A 22,175-nucleotide genomic window follows, 5' to 3' on the forward strand; every position below is an offset into this window, starting at 1 on the left:
AAAACTAATCAATTTATTTGCTAAGTTATTCCAAAGCATCAAATCTGAAAGGCTGCTAAATAGTATCTCTGTGCATTTTGTATAGTACTGAATGTACTGCTGTTTTGTAACCATTTCAGAGGTGCAGGACTCTGTAGGTAACAGATAGATCAGGATGGAGGGAAGAGGAAGAGAGTGATAAGAGAGAAAGTTAGATTTAACAGAGATTTTTTTTTAAAAAACTATTTTTCATAGCAAGAAGATTGAATACACATCAGGCAGTATAGTGAGGTGGAGTCTCTGGATTCACACGATCGGAAGATCTAAATTCCTGCTCTAGCTTTCTAGTACACTAGTTTGATAACCATGGGTAACTTACCTAACTATTCAAAGCTTCAATTGACTCATCTCTCTTTTTTAACAGGATAAATAATTACTACCTTATTATCTTATCTGTGAAAGTATTTTACAAATTGCAAAGTGCAACATGAATATCATATGTCAGTATCAGGTTCAATTCTGATTGTCCAATAGTTATTTGGTGGAAGAAGATAGTCCAAGCCAAAAAAATTCTTAAGGTTTAAGAGATTATGAAATGTATGAGTATTGAAAGTTTCCCTGTCAATTGAGTTTTAGGGCTAAACTGAACCTTTTATTACAAACTTAATTTGCCTTTTATTGAACTAACTGTATCCTTATTATTGTTATTCAGAACTTTTGACCATACGGCAGACAGAAGAGTCCAGCAGTCACTGACTGAGGCAGAGCTGAACTATTTGTAGATCATTGTTTTTCATTTCTTCTTCTTAAAACTTCGAAATGAACATTAAAGTAAATTCCAAAAGACAACACAAAGGTGAAAAGTCTGGGTCAGTAAAAACTAACAAAAAGTGAATGTCTATAATGTCTGGTTATGAAATGAAGTGATTCAGAGAAAGTATTTTAAAAGTTTGAAAAAACAACTATCTACCCATAGGGAAAGAAAAAATAAATCTCAATGCCTTCTTCATACTATACACAAAAAACGATTTGAAATATTAGGGTTAATACTATGAAGTTTCTGAAATAAAACATAGAAGAGTATCTACATCACTTGAGGATAGACAAAGGTTTTATAGACAGTACACAGAAAGCAACAATTGTGAAAGAAAAAAATAATAAACTAGAATTCATCAAAACTAAAGTGTCTGATTATCAAAAGACACTGTTAATAAAAATGAGTAGGCAAACCACATATCTAGCAGAAAATATTCAAAATACATTTATCTGACAAAGAATTGGTATTTAGGATACTGAAATAATTCCTACAACTCCCTAACAAAAAAAAACAAACAACCTAATTTTTACAGTAGGTAAAAGGCTGGAATATATAATTCACAAAGAAAGAGATACAAATAGCCAATGAGTATGTGAAAAACTGTTCACTATCATTCATTTTTCAGAGAAATTCAAATTAAAGTATACACACACAAACCAGAATGACTGAAATTTTTACATGGAAAACAACAAAATTTGGCAAAAATGCAGAGCAACCAAAAGCCTCATTTTGGTAGAAATGTATAATAGTACAACCACTTTGAAAATAAATGTTGTTTCTTATATAACAAAATATACACCAATCCTATTGTATTAGTTCATTCTCATGCTGCTATGAAGAAATGCTCAAGAATGGGTAATTTATAAAGGAAAGAGATTTAATTGACTCACAGTTCCACATAGGTGGGGAGGCCTCAGGAAACTTACAATCATGGTGGAAGGGAAGCAAACACATCATTCTTCACATGGCAACAGGAGAAAGAAGTGTTGAGTGAAGTGGGGGAAAGTCCCTTATAAAGCTATCAGATCTTGTGAGAACTTGCTCACTATCATGAGAACAGCATGGGGGGACCACTCCCATAATCTAATCATCTCCCACAAGGTCCTACCTCCAACAAATAAGGATTACAATTCGGATTAAAATTGAAGATGAGATTTTGGGTGGGGATACAGGCAAACTGTATCATTCTGCCCTGGCCCCTCCCAAATGTCATGTCCTCACATTTCAAAACACAACCATGCCTTTCCAACATCTCCCAAAGTCTTAACTCATTCCAGCATTAACCGAAAAGTCCAAGTTCAAAGTCTCATCTGAGACAAGGCAAGTCCCTTCCACCTATAAGGCTGTAAAATCAAAAGCAAGTTAGTTACTTCCTAGATACAATGGGGGTACAGACTTTGGGTAAATACACCATTGCAAATGGGAGAAATTGGCCAAAATTAAGTGAAATCTTAAAGCTCCAATATGATCTCTTTTGACTCCATGTCTCACATCCACGTCACACTGATGTAAGAGATGGGCTCCCACAGTCTTGGGCAGCTCCACCCCTGTGGGTTTGCAGGGTACAGCCCCCCTCCTAGCTGCCTTCACAGGGTGGCATTGAGTGTCTATGGCTTTTCTAGGTACCTAGTGCAAGCTGTTGGTTGATCTACCATTCTGGGGTCTGGAGGACAGTGACCCTCTTCTCACAGCTCCACTAGTCAGTGCCCCAATGGGGACTCTGTGTGGGAGCCCCGAGCCCACATTTCCCTTCCACACTGCCCTAGCAGATGTTCCCCCACAAGGGCTCCACCCCTGCAAAAAACTTCTGCCTGGACATCCAGACATTTCCCTACATACTCTGAAATTTAGGTGAAGGTTCTCATACCTCAATTCTTGACTTCTGTGCACCTGCAGGCCCAACACCACATGTAAATCGCCAAGGCCTGGGGCTTGCACCCTCTGAAGCAACAGCTTGAGCATTATTTTGGCCCTGTTTAGCCATGACTGGCGTGCAGGGCACCAACTCCAGAAACTGCATAAAGCAGTAGGCCTCTGGGCCTGTTATGAGAGGGGCTGCTGTGAAGACCTCTGACATGCCCTGAAGACATTTTACCCATTGTCTTGGTGATTAACATTTGGTTTATCACTACTTATGCAAATTTCTGCAATCAGCTTGAATTTCTTCTCAGAAAATGGGTTTTCTTTTCTATCGCATTGTCAGGTTGCAAATTTTCTGAACTTTTATGCTGTGCTTCCCTTTTAAACATAACTTTCAATTCCAAACCATATCCTTGTGAATATATAAATCTGAATGCTTTTAACAGCACCCAAGTCACCTCTTGAATGCTTTGCAGCTTAGAAATTTCTTCCACTAGATACCCTAAATCATCTCTCTCATGTTCAAAATTCCACAGATCTCTAGGGCAGGGACAAAATGCCACCAGTCTCTTTGCTAAGACATAGTGAGTCACCTTTATTCCAGTTCCCACAAGAGCCTCATCTCCATCTGAGACCTTCTTTCAGCCTGGACTTCATTGTCCATATCACTGTCAGCATTTTCGTCAAAACCATTCAACAAGTATCTAGGAAATTCCGAATTTTCCCACATCTTCCTATCTTCTTTGGGGCCCTCCAAACTGTTCCTACCTCTGCCTGTTGCCCAGTTCCAAAGTTGCTTCCACATTTTGGGGTATCTTTACAGCAATGCCCTACTACTTGGTAGCAATTTGCTGTATTAGTTCATTCTCATGCTGCTATGGAGAAATATCAAAGACTGAAGAATTTATAAAGGAAAGAGATTTAAATTATTCACAGTGCTTCATGGCTGGGGAGGCCTCAGGAAACTTACAATCATGGTGGAAGGGGGAGCAAACACATCCCTCTTCACATGGCATCAGGAAAGAGAAGTGCTGAGTGAAACGGGGGAAAGCCCCTTAGTAAGGCACAGATCTCATGAGAACTCGCTCACTATCATGAGAACAGCATGGGGGAGCCACCCTCATGATCTAATCTCCCCCCATGAGGTCCCACCCCCAACACATAGGGTTTACAACTCAAGATGTGATTTTGGGTGGGAACACAGCCAAACTATATCACCTATGACCCAGCAATTTCCTCCTAGGTATTCTTTTTTTTTTGGAGACAGAGTCTTGCTCTGTCGCCCAGGCTGGAGTGCAGTGGTGCGATCTTGGCGCACTGCAAGCTCTGCCTCCCAGGTTCACACCATTCTCCTGCTTCAGTCTCCCAAGTAGCTGGGACCACAGGCGCCTGCCACCACGCCCAGCTAATTTTTTGTATTTTTGGTAGAGACGGGGTTTCACCATGTTAGCCAGGATGGTCTCGATCTCCTGACCTTGTGATCTACCTGCTTTGGCCTCCCAAAGTACTGGGATTACAGGCGTGAGCCACCATGCCTGGCCCCTTGTAGGTATTCCTTTAAGACATCTGTAAGCTTATATCCACAGAAAGACTTATGTTCAATGCCAGAGCATCTTTATTCATAATAACTTAAAAATGAAAACAACCCAAGTATCCATCAATAGAAAAATAAATAAACAAATGGCCATATAATGGAATCAAAAGGAAATTACTAATTCATGCAGCAACATGGATGAATCTCAAAGGGCTGAGTGAAAGAAGCATTACACAAAAGAGCACATACTATTCGATTTATATAAAGTCCTAGGAAGGTGAAAATAATCTGTGAGTTAAAAAATGGTTCAAAGAGTGGTCACATACTAGAATGGGAATTATCTGGGAAGGAGTATAAGAGAACTTTCTGGGTGATAATATCCTAAAACAAGAGAGGTTGGGGTTAATGTGTATTAGTCAAAAGTCACCAAGTGGTACATATGAGATTATTGTGTTTTACTCTGTAAATTTCACCTTTAAGAAAGTAAACAAATATTGAGTTCTAGTTAATGATACTCATACTGAAATATCTAGAGGGAATTGTATTGATGTCTTCAACTTATGAAATACATCTAAAAAATTAGATGGTTAAGCCAGGCATGTTGGCTCACACCTGTAATCCGAGCACTTTGGGAGGCCAAAGTAGGCAGATCACTTGAGCCCAGGAGTTCAAGATCAGCCTGGGCAACGATATCTTGTCTCTACAAAAATTACAAAAAAATTAGCTGGGCATGGTGGCATGTGCCTATAGTTCCAGCTACTCAGGAGGCTGAGGTGGGAAGATCATCTGAACCCAGGGAGATCGAGTATGCAGTGAGGTGCAATCACACCACTGCACTTCAGCCTGGGTGACAAAGTGAGACTCTGTCTCAAAAAAAAAAAAAAAAAAAAAAAAAAAAGGTGGTTAGAGAGATAGACACATAATAAAGCAAATATAAAAAAATGTTAACTGCAGAACTAAGCCTTGAGAATATGAATGTTTATGACATAATTCTTTCACTTTTCTGTTTAAAATGTTTTCATAAAATCTTAGAAAAATATTATTATGTGCCGAAGAAATGCAGTTGGAAGGAATATGGGAGAGCATCCAGAAGTGATATAAATCACCAGGTTTCATAGCAGACCTCCCCTTGACCTCACTCCTAGTTTCACAGAATAGCATAAGCTGTCTCCTATAAATTATGCTTTGGGCAATGTTTCCCCAACTCCTATAAAAAGCTCTCTCAGTAGTTCAATGCTTTGTCTTAAAAACTCCATAGAAATTCATTCTTCTAAGTTAAATTTAACCCTTTTATACCTTGTAGTCTATTAAAATTCAATTACCAAAGTCCCATTTCCAGCATGAAGAGTGAGGAGCTACATAGATCCATTCCTCCAGAGAAACGGGCAAAAATCATTTTGAAAACAATCATTTAAAAGCTCTGGAAATGGTCCTAGGGGCATATGACAAATGAAGAAACATTTGCTCAGGAAAATCTACTACAACTAGGTAAAAAAAAAAAAAAAAAGTGAAAATCAGTGGTTCTAACCAGGGCAATTAGGCAAAAAAAGGAAATAAAAGGCAGCCAAATTGGAAAAGAAGTAAAACTACATCTGTCTGCAGATGACATGAGCTTGTATCTAGGAAAGCCTAACCTGAGGAATATACTTTAAAACTATTCGAACTAATGAACAAGTTCAGCAGGGTTGCAGGATACAAAACTGATATACAAGAATCAGTTGTATGCCTATATGATAGCAATGAACAAACCAAAAATGAACATAAGAAAACAAGTGCATATGCAAAAGCATCAAAAAGATTAAAATGTTCAGGAATAAACATAAGTCTCCAAAAATGCAAACCATACTCTGAGAACCAAAAAATTATTTTAAAAAATAAAGACCTAAATAAATAGAAAAACTTCCCATATTTATAGACTGGAATATTTAACACTGTTGAGATGGCATTATCTCCAAACTGATTTACACATTCAATGCAATTTTATCAGAATACATGCTGACTTCTCTGTAGAAACTGACAACCTTACTATAAAATTTATGTCGAATTGCAAGGGACCTAGAATAGCCAAAGTAATTTTTAAAAACAACAAAGATGGTGAACTCATGCCTAATTTAAAAACATACTACAAAGCAAAGACTACAGAACTGGCACATGAATAGACATATAAATCAGTGGAATACAATTGAGAGTCCAGAAATAAATCATGTGTCATGGTCAAGTGATTTTCAGCAAGAGTGCTAATATCACTCAGTGGAAAAGAATAGCCTTTTCGACAAACACTGCTAGGAGAACTGGATAGCCACATGCAAAATAATAAATTTAGATCCTTACATCATATACAAAAAAAATCAACTCAAAGTAGATGTAAAACTTAAATGTACATACCAAAACTATAAAACTCTTAGAAAGAAATACAGGAATAAATCTTTATGACCTCAGGTTCAGCAACAGATTCTTAGTCATGATACCAAAGGCTCAAAAAAATAGATAAATTGGACTTCGTCAAAATAAAAAACTTTTGTGCATGAAAGATACCATCAAGAAAGTGAAAAACAACCCACAGAATGGGATAAAATATTTTCAAATCATTTATCTGATAAGGGATTTATAGCCAGCATAAACAAATTACAGCTCAATAATAAAAAGACAAATAACATAATTTAAAAATGGGCAAAGATGTGAACAGACATTTTTCAAAGGAAGATATACAAATGAGCAATAAGCATATGAAAAGTTGAATGTTATTAATCATTAGGGAAATGTAAATCAAAATCACAGTGAAACATCACTTCAAACCTATGAGAATGGTTATAATTTTTTTTAAAAAAAAAAGGAAAACAGTGCTGGCAAAGACGTGAATAAATCAGAACCCCCATACACTGTTGGTGGGATATAACACAGTACAGTCACTTTGGAAATTAGTTTGGCAGTTCCTCATGTAGTTACAGAGTTACTGTATGACCCAGAAATTCTACTCCTAGATATATACCTAACAGAAATACAAACAACCCAAATTGACTGACAAATGTGATCTATCCATACACTAAAATATTATTGGACTATAAAAAGGAATAAAGTACTGATACATGTACAACATGGATGAACTTTGAAAATAATATGCAAAGTGAAAGAAGCTAGTCACAAAAGACCATATATTATATGATCTTATTTTATGATATGTCCAGAATACACAATTCTGTAAAGACAGAAAGTAGATTAGCGGTTACTTAGGTCTGGGAAGAGGGGGAAGGGAGATAAAAGGATAAAAGGATGATAGCTAAAGGGTTACGTGTTTCTTTTTGAGGTGATAAAAATGTTCTTAAACTGACTGTGGTGATTTGGTGTATCTGTGAATATACTAAAAAGCCACTTACTTTTGTAGTGTGAATAGGTAAATTGTATAATATATGAATTACATCCCAATGAAAGCTATAAAATTGCAATTCCCTCTGGAAAGGGAATGCATCCTTAATTAATCCAATGGCTTTTTAATTGGGAGCTATCTGACAAGAAGGTTCAACTAATTAACTTGGAATAACAGGATTCAGAATGGTTACATTTTCTGAAGCATTTGCACAGCTCAGAAAGGAGAAACCTAGATAGGACATGTAGGCAGAAAAGAGAAGAGCAAAATCAACATGACCTCCAGGCAAAGAGGTACTAAGGAAGGTAAAATTCCATCACTGACAAATACTGCATATTTCACTACTTGGCCTATAACTAAACAGTTCAGAATTCCCATCCTTGTCAAATAAGGATATTATAGCCTTTAGTAACTTCTGAAGAGAGCTTTCTATTTTGAGAAGATAACTAATGTACAAATGGCCTCTCTTGTGGCAGAAATAACCTGCCCTGGAAACTAGTAGTGGAAGGGAAAATGTTATAATATTCTGAAGAAGAGAATGCCAGCATTTAACCTGCCTTTAATCCTTCTACTAGATCTCCAGCTGTGTCTTATCTAAAACACAGGAATCCAGAAATCCAGTATGGAATTATCTTTTATTAGTGTAATGTATTTTCCTTTCAGAATTGTGGAGCCCAAAGCACATGGAATAGTCCATTTTGGTGCAACAAGGCAAGAAAAAGAAATATAAGGTATAGAAATTGTTAAGTAGTGTAACTATATTTGCAGATGAAATAATTATCTATGTAGAAAGCCCTATGGAATATACTGAAAAAAGCTACTAGAACTGGTAAGTGAGTTCAGCAAAGCTGCAGGATAAAAGGCCAATATACAAAAATCAGTTGTATTTTTATAAACTAGCAAGGAATTATCAGAAATCATACTTTTAAAAATATCACTAACAATAGCATGAAAAAATGTGAAATCTTTATAAACAAATCTGATAAAAGATATGCAAGATCCATACACTAAACAAAACATTGGTTATATGTTCCTTCCATTCAATCAATAACATTGTCATTTATTTGGGATCTACAATGGCCCTAGAACTCTTAGGCAAAGTCACCAAAACCATTAAATATATTTTATATTATTATTATTCCCATTTCAAGGGTGAAGAAACTAAGATTTTAACAAATTGAATAATATTCCTAAAAACAAAGAGCCAATAAACCTGTATCTCAGACTCAGATTTGCATAGCCCTGTGGCTCAAATATTGCATGGGACATACATACACTAAAAAGATTATTTGTTGTCTATTTGAAATTGAAATTTAACTGGGTGCCCTGCATTTTTATTTGCTAAATCTAGTAACTCTATGTATCAGTCAAGTATGGGCTGTGGATGGCCTCACTCCTTAGGACTCTAAACTTGCATAGTAAGTTTTAAACAAATGAAACTATGCCCAGCGTTTGGGTCCTGAGACCTTCCATAGGCTGTTTCCCAGTCTGATTCACTGGAAAAGGCCAACTCATTCCTCAAAATCCAGGTCAACTAACTTCTTTCACCCCAGGCATGGAGGGCCATTCCCACTTGTGTCCTTCCCACATATACACTTTGTACATACCTTTACTATTGCACACTCTACAGTGTTTTAATTATTGTGGTTAATACTATACCTGGTAGAATCAGTATAAATGAGGTTTCATGTGTAAATTAACAAATGAATAAATGAATGAATAAAAATCACAAAACATTCCTGAAAGAAACTGAAGATGACCTAAATAAATGGAGGGATATATCATGTTCACAGATCAGAAGACTCAATATAGGTTGAACATCCCTAATCCAAAAATCCAAAATGCTCCAAAATATGAAATTTTTTGACTGCCAGCATGATACCACAAGTAGCGAATTCCACACCTGACCTCTTTTGATGGGTGATAGTCAACATGCAGGTACACTAGACAGTTTATTCAGAGTACCCAAGGGAAAGAAAAGACTCTCCCAGTTCCCTTCAGTTGTGTGATATCTTTTCTGCCCATGTCCAGGTTACTCCACCAAGTACACCCACAAAGGGTCATAAAATGGCACCCATGCAGCCCAGACACATGAACAACAGTAACAAATAAAGTATGTTATACAAGAACCTTCAATCAAAACACAGAATTGTAAAGAGAAACTAGAAGCCTTCCATCATTTGTTGTTACTGTTGTTTAACAGCTGAGGCAGGTATTCTGGTGATGCCACTGTTCTGCTTAGTTACCCTGAACACATTCTTCTTCACTGTATTAACAGTATAGCATACTTTTCACTGTGAAGTGCTAATATGTAAATAAGTATAAGAAAATGATTGCTTGTTCGTAGCATGTAAATTCAGAGTCAGGAATGATGATGATGCCAAACAGCTACAGATTGTCCACATGAGTGCCTGAAATAGTGACACCTTTGCTTTCTGATGGTTAAATGTACAAAAACTTATTTTGTGTACAAAATTATCAAAAATATTGTATAAAATTACTTCAGATAAGTGTATAAGGTGTATATGAAACATAAATGAATTCTGTGTATAGATTTCAGTCTCATTCTCAAGATATCTCATGTCTATGCAAATATTCACAAATCCAAGAAAATATGAAACCCACAACACTTCTGGTCCCAAGCATTTTGGATGAGAAATAGTCAATCTGTATTGTTAAGATGGCAATTCTCCCCAAATTGATCTATAGAATGAAACACAATCCCAATCAAAATGTCAGCAGCCCTTTTGTAAAAATTGGTAAGCTGATTCTAATATTTACATGGAATACAAAAGACTGCATAACCAAACAAATTTGAAAAAAGAAGAGAGGTTGGAGGACTTACACTACCTGATTCAAGACCTATAATAAAGCTTACAGTAAGTAAGACACTATGGTATTGGCATAAAAATAGACAAATAAGTGAAACAGAATGAAGAGTGCAGAAATGGATCCACCGTATATGAACAAGGATTTTCAACAAAGGTGCAAAGGCATGAAAGGATAATCTTTTTTAACAAATGGTATTGGAACAATTAGCTCTACATATACAAAATATTAACTTTGATCCATATGTCATAATCAAAAATAAAAGCAGATCACAGATCTGCATCTAGAACCTAAAAACTGTAAAAATTCTACAGGAAAAGACTGAGAAAGAAAACACTTTGTGATCTTGGGTTATGCAAACTAAGATCAAAAACTAAAAGGATGCTCCCCCAAAAAGCCTGATAAATTTGACTTTATCAAGTGTTAAAACTTCTGCTCCTTAAAAGACATCATTAAGAAAATAGAAAAGGCAAGCTACAGATGGCGAGAAAAATGTACGCAAAATATATGTTTGACAAAGAACTTATATTTAGAACACATTAAGAACTATTACAACTCAATAATAGACAAGCAACCCATTTTTTAATGGGCAAAATATTCAAATAGACTCCTCACAAAAAGAAAAAGTCTATAAATGACAAATAATTATGTTAAAAATATGCTCAAAACTGTTAGTCATAAGCGGTTAAGAAAATGCAAATTAAAACCACAATAAGATATACATCCACTACAATGGCTAAAGTTAAAAAGACCAACTATACCAAGTGTTGTGAGGATGTGAGGAAAATGGGATCCTGCTACACTGTTGGTGACACAGTCATATTGGAAAACGTGCCAATTTACTGGAAAGTTAAACATATACCTATCATGACGTGGCAATTTACTGGAAAGTTAAACATATACCTATCATGTGACCCAGACGTTCCACTATTATTACTCAATAGAAATGAAAATATGTTCACAGAAAAACTTGTACCCAAATGATCATAATTTCTTTCCTTGTAATCAGTAATAACTAAAAACAACCCAAATATCCCATATTGTGGTATATCCGTAATATAGAATGCTACCCAACAATAAAAGCTAACAAACTATTGATACACAAAAAACATGCATAAATTTCAAAATAATTACACTGAGTAAAAGAAACCAGATCAAAAAAAGAGTATATACCAAAAAGAATATATATATATATATGTATAGAAAATGCAAACTAATACCTAGTGATAGAAAGCAAATTCATGGTTGCCTCAGTATTGGGGTAAGGAGAGGTAGTGAGGGAGGTGGGCATTATAAATGGTCATAAAGAAACATTTAAGAGTTATTGATAGGTTTATTTTCTTAACTATAAGATGGTTTCAAGGGTAAATTTGTCAAAACTAATGAAATAGTATACTTTAAATATACGCAGGCTATATTCCATTAAAATATACCTCAATAAAGCTATATTTTAAAAAGTCCAACAACGAATTTTTTTTAAAAAAAAGAGAGGGGCATCCTAGTATGCTGTTTAATTTTACAAAACATTAGGTTAAATACAGTTGTGTCTTCCTTAGAAACACTTTTCAAATTTGTTACAAAAACTAGCAATTAATACCAAATTCTGTATGAAGGAAAAATTGAGCAAACCATTAGACTGAATTGGCTTGGTAGAAAGAGCTAAGATCCTTAGTTGGACATTGAATAACTCCCTCCCTCTAAATTGCAAGCATTTGGTGTTAAGGGCATAATACGATTATCTCTTCAAAATCAAGCGAGACCTATGTTAAAATACTCATTTATCTCAAATTTTAAAAACATAACGAATGAAATATTTACTCTTTACCATGACCAGTAACAGCTCTCTCAACTATAATCTTGATGTCGTGTGCCAACCATCTTAGCTGTATGAGATCCCTTTTCAAGGATCCTATTCATAGCATCTGTATTTTAAAATCAATTATTCTAGGAATGCTTTATCTTCATTTTTGTCAGCTCCTTTTTCAACAGTATCTCTTGAATTTATAAAAACAAGAGCAAGTCAATCAAAAGTTATGACCAGGCCGGGCGCGGTGGCTCAAGCCTGTAATCCCAGCACTTTGGGAGGCCGAGGCGGGTGGATCACGAGGTCAGGAGATCGAGACTATCCTGGCTAACATGGTGAAACCCCGTCTCTACTAAAAATACAAAAAAAAAACTAGCCGGGCGTGGTGGCGGGCGCCTGTAGTCTCAGCTACTTGGGAGGCTGAGGCGGGAGAATGGCGTGAACCTGGGAGGCGGAGCTTGCAGTGAGCCGAGATCACGCCACTGCACTCCAGCCTGGGAGACACAGCGAGACTCCGTCTCAAAAAAAAAAAAAAAAAAAAAAAAAAAAAGTTATGACCAAATCCCTTACATGATTGGTTATTTCCTCTTCACTATTTAATCAGTTCCCAAAATACCAAGATAGTTTTATTTTAAAATAATATAAAGTACAGTGAGACACCATGTCTAGTAAAAATACAAAAAAAAAAAAAAAAACCTAGGCGTGGTGGCATGTGCCTGTAACCCCAGCTACTCGGGAGGCTGAGGCAGGAGAATCACTTGAACCCAGGAAGTGGAGGATGCAGTGAGCCGAGATCGTGCCACTGCACTCCAGCCTGGACGACAGAATGAGAGTCGTTCCAAAAAATAGTAACAATAAATAATAATAATAATATAAAGTAAAAATCCAGGTGGTAGAAATCAAATATTGATAAATTAACTGTCATTCTCATTCACCTTCAGTTCCTTTATTCTCTTCCCACTGTCTTTGGAATTTTCCATTTCTGGCATATGGCCTATATTCAAAATTCCAGGTCTATGGATCTCCATTTAAAAAGCAAAAGGAAAGCTTATTGCACAGTAATGTTTGATAGCTCCCAAATACAATCAAGAAATAGAAATACACTCATAAAAAAGAGCTGCCAATATAATACATTGTACTACTTTAACAAACAAAAATATCAAATATATAAATATCTGTAATAGCTGGTATTATATTAAATTTTTATTGTGTTTTTAAAACTTTCATGAGAAGGGAAGAAGGGAAGGACAGGAAGAGGAAAATAAAGAAGATAAAGTAGCAGCTCAGACAGAAGGTTCATATAATCCAGTGCCTGGAAAATTCGGGTTCAATGAACATTTGTTGAATGAATTAATGAATAAATGCATGAATTTAAAAGCCTAATTTTACAATCACTTCATCATCTATCTCCACCTTGTTTACTAACATCACATCCATATTATGGCTTTTTATTGGTTCTTGAGCAGTAAAAACCAAAGTTTGGGAATCCTTCAAATGTCTAAGGAACATACTAAGGTCAACTAAGCAATGTTAGTAAATATATGAGAAACAGAATTGACTTACATTAAAAGTATGAGATCAAGAATACTGTTTAATTAAAGACAAAATAAAATGTGAGTTTCAGAAATGCCATCACTTTAGATGTAAAAAGTTGTATGTGTACCAACTAGAGAGCAACCTGTGTGAATCTGTAGAATATCTAAACTATAAAATATAGAAACTGATTACATTTGTATATATAATAACTATCAATAAATAGGCAATAAAACGAGCTATAGAGTACACTCACAAAATAGCTCTACTTTAATTAGTTAATTAGTTAGTTTAATCCTCACATTAGCTCTACCATGAGTTTACTATTTCTATTCCATTTTATAGGAAAGGAAGGAGACAAAGTAAGTGATTTTTCTATCAAGGAAGGAAATTTGCAAGAGAGTAGTTTCAATACAAAAACTAAATTTGTATGTAGCTCTGTATTGAAGTAGGTAGGTATAGCTCTACTATGGTACTTTGGTGGAGCTATTTTGTGAGTGTACTTAGGCATTTACTGTAAAGAAGAAGTAAAAACTAAAATTAATGTAGTCCAAAACATAAACTGGTATTTCTGAAGTGCTTAAAAAGATTTAAGACATTTCCTTTCTGAGTACGTTATTGAAATTAATGAAAGACATCTTATTGTGACTGCCCTCATGTGAAAAAAGTTTCTTACATAACGCACCAAAAGCTACAAACTCAAATCATGAACGTTCTTCCTTTGGTTAAGTGCATGTCACTATTAAATGTTACTATTGCCTTAGTTGGAGGGCACTGGAAAAAAACATACCTCCTCTCTTAATGTAAACTGTTCTCTGAAGTTACATTAGCACTATATTCTTAGCCGTAGAAAGGTAGTTTTGGCTCAGTCTTGTCTAAATTATCATAAACTTTAATTTACAATGTTACCTAATAAATGATTAAACTATGTTTGAATTTCATTATGGAGCTGAAGGATTTGGATGTTTGCTTACCTCGGACTTTAAAATACTTCACATGATTTGCCACAGCCTCTGTAACACTTTCATCTGGGCAGATTTTTACTCCATTAGGAAACAGAATAGATCTCCGCCTTCTGAGTAACCACTGTCTTTCAGTTTCTCTGAGGTCCAGAGGCTGTTTCTTTTTGGTAGCTAGAGAAAGGTCTGTTGATTCTTCAGGCAGGAGAAAAGAAACTGCACTCTTGGGTTCTTGGATCTCCTCTAAAGATAAGTAGGTTTGTGCTACAGAATGAAAGTATAGTCAAGTCTTCTGATGATGAAGATACAGTACAAAAGGTAACAACTAAAGAAAAACTGACGCTTGTGCTACATTAAGATATAGAAGCCAATGCCCAAATCATAGGCAGGCAGGCATATCTAAGGAAAAGAGGAGTGAAGCATTCAATCTTTTTCCATTTAACTCCCACTCCTTTCATTCAAGATTGTTATCAAAATCAAGTAAATACACATCCAATTTCAACAAAGTAAAAAAAGGTCTAAACCGGAAATTACTAATGAGGAGGGAAAACCAAAATTATTGGAGATATTTTAAAACCGCTTAAATGAAGCAATATCAAAGATTAATAAAGTAGTATTTGATTCAATTTCTTGCAGCAATCACATCAAATAATGTTATTTTTGAAGAGCATATACTACAGACATGGAAAGATAAAAACAAATGCAGATTTTTAAATACCTGTTAACGATGGAAAGTCTCCTATCAGGACAAATATCAAAATACCCAGAGAAATCTTCCCAAAAAGAGGAAACATAATCATTTGGGCCAAAACCAAAGGAATGAGGAGAGGACAAAATCCTTAACTGAGCGTCCAAATCCTTGAAACTTCCAATAACAACGAGTTATAGGAAAGACCTAACATTTAAAAGTCTATGTTTGAGAATGAACAACCACTTCAAAACCATTATAAATTAGTGTAAAGAAAAATGGTTGTCCTTTCAAAGTAGCTCTCACTTCTTTTCTGAAATAACCAGCATGCTATAAAAGCTGGTGAGATAAGCTAATTAGAACAGATGGAGAGAGACAATTTCTTTATTCTAATCTAGCTAAGCTCTTTACTAACACTCTCCTTGCCTTTAACAAGCAGTCCACTAAGAATAATGTGTTTCACATACAATTCACTGATTTTTCCACCTTTTCTGAATCTATCAGTTGAACCTGATAGATTCACGTTTTCTGGGTTTTCCTAGGGACTAAGATGTATAAGCATAAAATGTCCAGACTGACTATACCTACCTACTTCAATACAGAGCTACATACAAATTTAGTTTTTGTATTGAAACTACTCTCTTGCAAATTTCCTTCCTTGATAGAAAAATCACTTACTTTGTCTCCTTCCTTTCCTATAAAATGGAATAGAAATAGTAAACTCATGGTAGAGCTAATGTGAGGATTAAACTAACTAATTAACTAATTTGATCTTCACATTTCTTAGAATAGTGCCCAGAACATACTAAGCACTTAATATAAATGATAGCTGTGTGATAACTTTGTTGTTTACTTTGCCATTAAATGTGAGACCCAGTATGTTTATCTATATGAGGAACTCTTAACCAAGAAAAGATTTTCTCTGCAGATGAAATTCTCTATATTAGAACAGTTTTTTAAATCAAATAAACCTAGTAGAAAGCAATTCATCAGAATATCTGTGGAAGCTAGGATTTACTATCAAATAGCAATGAGATTATATTTTATTTCATGTTATCTCTGGGAAAATCCTCTAAAAAAAAAAAACATATTGTAAAGATCTAAACCGCATTTCTCTTGAGAATCCTTGACTAATTGTGTTAGCTAAATCACCCTCAATGTTATTTTATGCTTTAGGAAAAGCTCAAGTATATTTTTTCAATACAGCCTCAAATAAACCACATTTTCAGCCTTTATAAAAGCTAACAAACCTAAATGACCATTAAATACATGTGCATAGTTGCATTTGCAAAATACTGGTAAGTTTATAAGAAACTTATTTGCCAAATTTATTGTATGGTAGGAGGAAAAAAGCCAAAAATTTTATTAGCTAAGTCAAAGTTTAATCTTAAGAAAAGCTTCATATTGACAATTCAGAACAAGGGACAACTCTTAGGTAACAAATATTAGTTGGAAATTATTCTTTTTGATGGCCTTGACCAAAAAGTTACAAAAACTGAGAATCATAGTAATCTAGAAAGATTCCTGTATTTAGACTGAGAAAACCTGGGCTCAAATCCTGGTTTTACCACTTACTATTTGATTTCGGTAAATAACCTAAGCTCTTCGAGCCGGTTTACTCACCAAAGAAATTACATGTGATAATCTCTACCTGTATCACAGGGTCATTGTCAAGAATTAAGAGATATGAAAGTTCTCTGTAAACTTTGTATTTGTATTACTAGTAAACTTTGTAAACAGTAATTGTTTTGTATTACAAGTGTTCACAAAGTCCAAAGATGTTTCAAGCTTTGAAATTCTATTTTATTCAAGCTCCAAAATAAATTTTCCATTAACTTATATTTCAAATAATTTACATAAAAACTTCTAAAACATGTATTATATTATATCCTATAAAATATAGTTGGTATAATTGTACTTCAAAAAAAGAAGTAAAAGAAATCAGATGGGTTCATTTGTTTCGAAATATAATCACCATTTTACAAATTCAATTTAACTTGACATTTATTTGTAACTTTGAACTGCATCATTCTTAGAATAACTGTATCTATGATACAAAGCAGGTGATGCCTGCTATAAGTTTGTGTCATAGGAATCCAAAAGCAAGAGTAACTCCAACTAGAAAAAGAAAGGGGGTGGGGGCGAAGCAGGGGGTGGGTATTTCAGCTGCGCCTTGAATGGCCTACTTGGCATCTCAGTATTTCAGTGGGCAAAAGTAAGGATTGTTAGTGGGAAGAACGAAGAGTTAGGAAAGAAATCCCTGGTAGTGATCAATAAGGTGGAAAAGTACACTGTTTTATAAAGAAAATAGGAAGATATTTGCTAGAGCAGGATAAGAGTATACAGCAAATAGATCGGGAATGAAGGCTGAAAAGTTGAGATTGATTATGGAATACCTTCAAAGTTTTAGCAAGAATTTTGGATTTTTTTCCTACAGATGAAACAGATTCTCTCTCTAATGTTTACTCAAAAAATATATTTGTTGAGCTTTTATTTAAGGACATTCTTTTTAGGAAATATTTCAAAATCTCATAGGATGGTCCTTGAACCTTTTATGCTTCAAGAAGTCATAAGCATATGAGAAACTAAACATAAAACTCTGCTTTAGAGACAACAAATACAGATTCCTTCATCTAAACTTAATTACAAATCAGTCAAGGATCATTATTGACTCAACACAATTTTCTGAGTGTTTACTATATGCTACTAAGATACTTAATGCCAGAAATGGAAAAATGCTTCCAGTCTCTGAGGAGCTTACAGTCTAAGGAGAAAAACGTGTACACAAGTAATATAAAACAGTAATTAGAGAAGTATATACGAATTGCTACAGGGGAGCAGGAGGGGGAATGAATTATTGTTTGAGTAGGTGTAGGGGTGGTAACACTTAAGTTCAATTTTGAAAAAATAAAGTTCACAAGAAGTGGTGAAAAGGTATGGAGGTACAATGTCACAACCCCCACTCCACACAAGCATCTGTAGTCTTGGGTTCAAAGTGACATTCACACTCATGGGACAACAGTCCAAAACGTGGCTCCAGGCTTACTTTGTAGAGAAACACGGCACAGGAAACAGTGTTATAATAACAATTTCAAGTAAAGTACATCTTCATCTGGAGTCTTTATAGAAGCCCTGACTCTGATTTTTCCAGCCCCCAAGAACGATGCACGAAGTTGTAACAGAAGAGACTATCTGGGTGGGAGCAGGCCACAGAAGCAGACAGAAGCCTCATACACACAGAACTGTGCCTCTTAACAACGCATGGGCTAAGTTTCCAAATTTCCACAGGGACAAGCTTAGTTACAAGAGACTGCAGAGGGAAGTACCCTAAATGCATGAACGAATACTTTTATACAACTGCAAAAGTAGAGGACAATGGAAAGATGAGAATAGGATATAGGCTGGAACAAGATTAAGGATGGGTTCTATATGCCAAGTCTAAACCTATTTTTCCTCTTGGCATAAAGTAAGTTGATTTCAAAAGGTATTAAACTTTTTAAAAGTCCTAATTAGGTGATTGGATATGATTTAAATAACTTTTTTTTTTTTGAGACGGAGTCTCGCTCTGTCGCCCAGGGATCTCCTCATTCTTTTGGGGTGCAGTGGCACGATATTGGCTTACCGCAAGCTCCACCTCCCGCATTCACGCCATTCTCCTGCCTCAGCCTCCCTGGTAGCTGAGACTACAGGCACCCGCCACCACGCCTGGCTAATTTTTTCTATTTTTTTTTTTTTTGTAACATCCTAGGAGCTGTGAATTTAAAATAATATTATCTTCTCGAGGAAGGCTTGCTTTGTTCACTAACAGCCCCCTGTCTCTCTACCGCCTCACTAACACACACACACACACACACACACACACACCCCTCTAGGCTGAGCTCCCTCCTGCATTCCCAAAGCAACTCTATGGTTGTTCTTACCAGAAAATATTTAAAATGTTCACATGTCCATAAATGACTCAGGAACAAAAGCTATCATTCACTTTTTGTGCCTAGCAAAATGCCTGCTAGTAGTAGATGTTAAAATAATTTCCCTGAACTGAAATGACACTCAAACTATATGCTTATTAAGCTATGAGGAAAAATTAATATAAGCATCAATTTCACGATACACACAGAGCAGCATACAACTGGAAATTTATTTCTAACAGTAACTCATGTTTCTTAAGGAAAAAAATTACACCTCAATTTAATGAATTGGAAATATGTTTAATATAAAACACTGATATCCTCAAAACATTATTTGCACATTAATTTAGGAAAACGAATTTTAAACAATCTTCAAAACATGATAAAGGACAGTGGTATCTTTGAAAAACATACAAACAAAAACATTAAGAAATCACAAGATGACTTATAGACTTGCTTTCCCAAAATTAGATGTACAAAACAATAGTCACCTTTAAAAGTACCCCCCAACACACACAAATTGGGAATGAAATATGTAATTATAGCCATCTTTATATGAAATATCCAAAAGACAAATATCTTTAATAATATAAAGATAGCGACAAAATCAAAAGCTAAGAATACTGAGGCTTAAGTGACAACCTCAATTCATATGATTTTGAAATAAAATGTTCAGACTTTCTAGCTTTATCTTAAATTGCCTTTGCTTCACTGCTTTACATAGTTATAATGTAAATCTAAGAGATGCTTAAAACAGATTAAAATAATATTGTTAAAAAACATTTTTCTTATCTGAGAAAATACAATATAATCATATCTCCCTCAAAATACTCCTGATAACATTAGAAAGTTCTGAAGTGCTTAATCATACACAATGCCACCATTATCACATGAATTCAGAACTGTTACCTGAATATTTAATAAAAAATTAAGTTCCATGAGGATCATAGGTCTCTAAAAGCTACAATTTAAAAATATAAAAGCAGTAAGAGCAATCTGGCTTTGCAAATGAATACTGGGTAAATTGAGCTATAAAATTATATATTTAATTCTAACCATTAATAAATAGGACTGAGGGTTTTCTTTGTTAAAGTTATGAGGACATCAATTTTATCTTCTATATTACAGAAATTATACATAAATTCCGTGATAATGTAAGAGTGAATATTTATATAGCAGTACCTCAAGTTGAGCTACATGGATAATTTTTAAAAAACTATTTTGCACAGGTAAAATTTTTTGTTTCAGATTTTACCCTGAACAAATGAACTAAATTATAGGATGCTCACATATGACATCAAAAGAAATGAAAAAAAAAAAAGAGCAGAGTAATCGCATTTAGCAATTGAGAATAATAAGCTGCACTTTAAAAGAGCGAATTTTTATAATCTTCCTAACATTAAGAATGTCTTTTTGTTACATACAGAAGGGATGCCATAAATGGCATTTTCTGAAGCCTTGATACTAAATTCTTTTTTAAAAAATACACAGTATTCATACTGCATGCTTGAGCTGCAAAGAACAGAATTACAATATGATGTGACTTGCCAACAAATTTGACAAGCACTGGGGCTGGCACCAGGGAGGCTTTCACTCCCCTCAACACCCAGTCATGTGGAAGTACAGATCATGTAAGTTTTATTATCTACAAAACATTTCCATATTACCTATGCTATTGCATAATCCAAGCATATTTACTCAGAAAAATATGAAATATTTATAAAATTTTAATTTATATCTAATAAGTTTATCTGTATCGCCCCCATTCCCACTCCATTTATAAGATCCCAACAATTCTAATAATATATCCTATGTATTTTAAATAATGTTCCAATGACTTATTATAAAACTACTGCAAGTTATTTTCTTCTCTGTGAGCTGGCTAACACAAATGCTAGTAAGAGGCTTTCCAGTAATCTTAGAGAACATCTGTGTCATGTTTGTACAGATTAACTAGCTACTGCTGCCCTTCTGTTGCTGTAAATGAAGTTTCAAGATGAGCTCTCGAATATCTTCCCGTTTGGTCTTTATTACATGACGAGGAAACCATTTCTCCAAATGAATTGGAAGTTCAAAATTAACAATAGGATCCTAATGAGAGGAAAAAAAGAGTGCAATCACTTTAGCAGCATAATTTCAAATTTGTTTTAACTTCATTTTTATAAGAAATGACAAATTGCTAACTTTTTTAAAATAACAATTATATTAAGATATAATTCACATAATACAATTCACCAATAGCATACAATTGAGCATTTTTAGTATATTCACAGTGTAACCACTTCCACAATCAATTTTAGAACATTTTTATCAAATTGCTAACTTCTAAATATCAAAATTAAATACTCTGTTCTGCTACAATGTATGTTTAAGTGAATTAGCACAAACAGAATTGGTAAATAAAGAATGATTCAGAATGAAGTTGGTTTTATCACAACTTTTCCCAACATGTTAAGATTTTGAAATATTAAAGAGAAAGCCTTAGTAGTTAATGAAAAATCTCAGATTAAAAATGGAAAATCCTGCCAAGTGCCTTCTTTCAGTGTAAGAAATAGCTGACTTATGGCTTCAAGAATCACTACTGTTTCAATGATGTTAAGCTTAACCAGGAAATCGCAAATTGCAACCACAGGACGTTTCCCCCTGTGTTTAAAAAAAAAAAAAAAAAAAATTTCTGAAAAGGGCTATCCTTAGCATATGTTTATAAACTTGATAAAATTATTAGAAGCCAGAGGTAAGAAGGACTTACATCTTGAAGAAGGAATCAAGAGCCCAGGGTGTATGGCTGAAAGGATGGACTGATTGTGAGTCCAGGAGCAAATGCTAGTGGAGAATTACTGTGCCAATATTTTTATTAGACGTAATATTATTTTTATTAGGGCTTACTTACAAAGTCCCAT

The 22,175-nt window shown here is 34.8% G+C and overlaps 2 protein-coding genes across 9 annotated transcripts in view; both read right to left on the reverse strand.

Annotated features, from left to right (window-relative positions):
* IMPG2 (interphotoreceptor matrix proteoglycan 2) overlaps positions 1 to 18,972 on the reverse strand; it is a 107,799-nt gene extending 88,827 nt beyond the window's left edge. The window contains exons 1-2 of the mRNA XM_021933979.2: positions 15,398 to 18,972; positions 14,695 to 14,943 (exon numbers count right to left, since the gene is read on the reverse strand). Coding sequence (XP_021789671.2) covers positions 14,695 to 14,943; positions 15,398 to 15,479 — 331 coding nt within the window. The 5' untranslated portion in view covers positions 15,480 to 18,972. The remainder of the gene's footprint in view (positions 1 to 14,694; positions 14,944 to 15,397) is intronic.
* A 582-nt stretch (positions 18,973 to 19,554) lies between these two features.
* Positions 19,555 to 22,175, reverse strand: part of SENP7 (SUMO specific peptidase 7) — a 197,867-nt gene continuing 195,246 nt past the window's right edge. For all 8 annotated transcript variants that reach the window (XM_021933988.2, XM_021933986.2, XM_021933985.2 and 5 more), the window contains one exon: positions 19,555 to 21,366. In XM_021933988.2, the coding sequence (XP_021789680.1) occupies positions 21,229 to 21,366 (138 nt within the window). In that variant the 3' untranslated portion in view covers positions 19,555 to 21,228. The remainder of the gene's footprint in view (positions 21,367 to 22,175) is intronic.

The sequence above is a fragment of the Papio anubis genome, chromosome 2, assembly GCF_008728515.1.
Source record: "Papio anubis isolate 15944 chromosome 2, Panubis1.0, whole genome shotgun sequence".
Taxonomy (NCBI): Eukaryota; Metazoa; Chordata; class Mammalia; order Primates; family Cercopithecidae; genus Papio; species Papio anubis.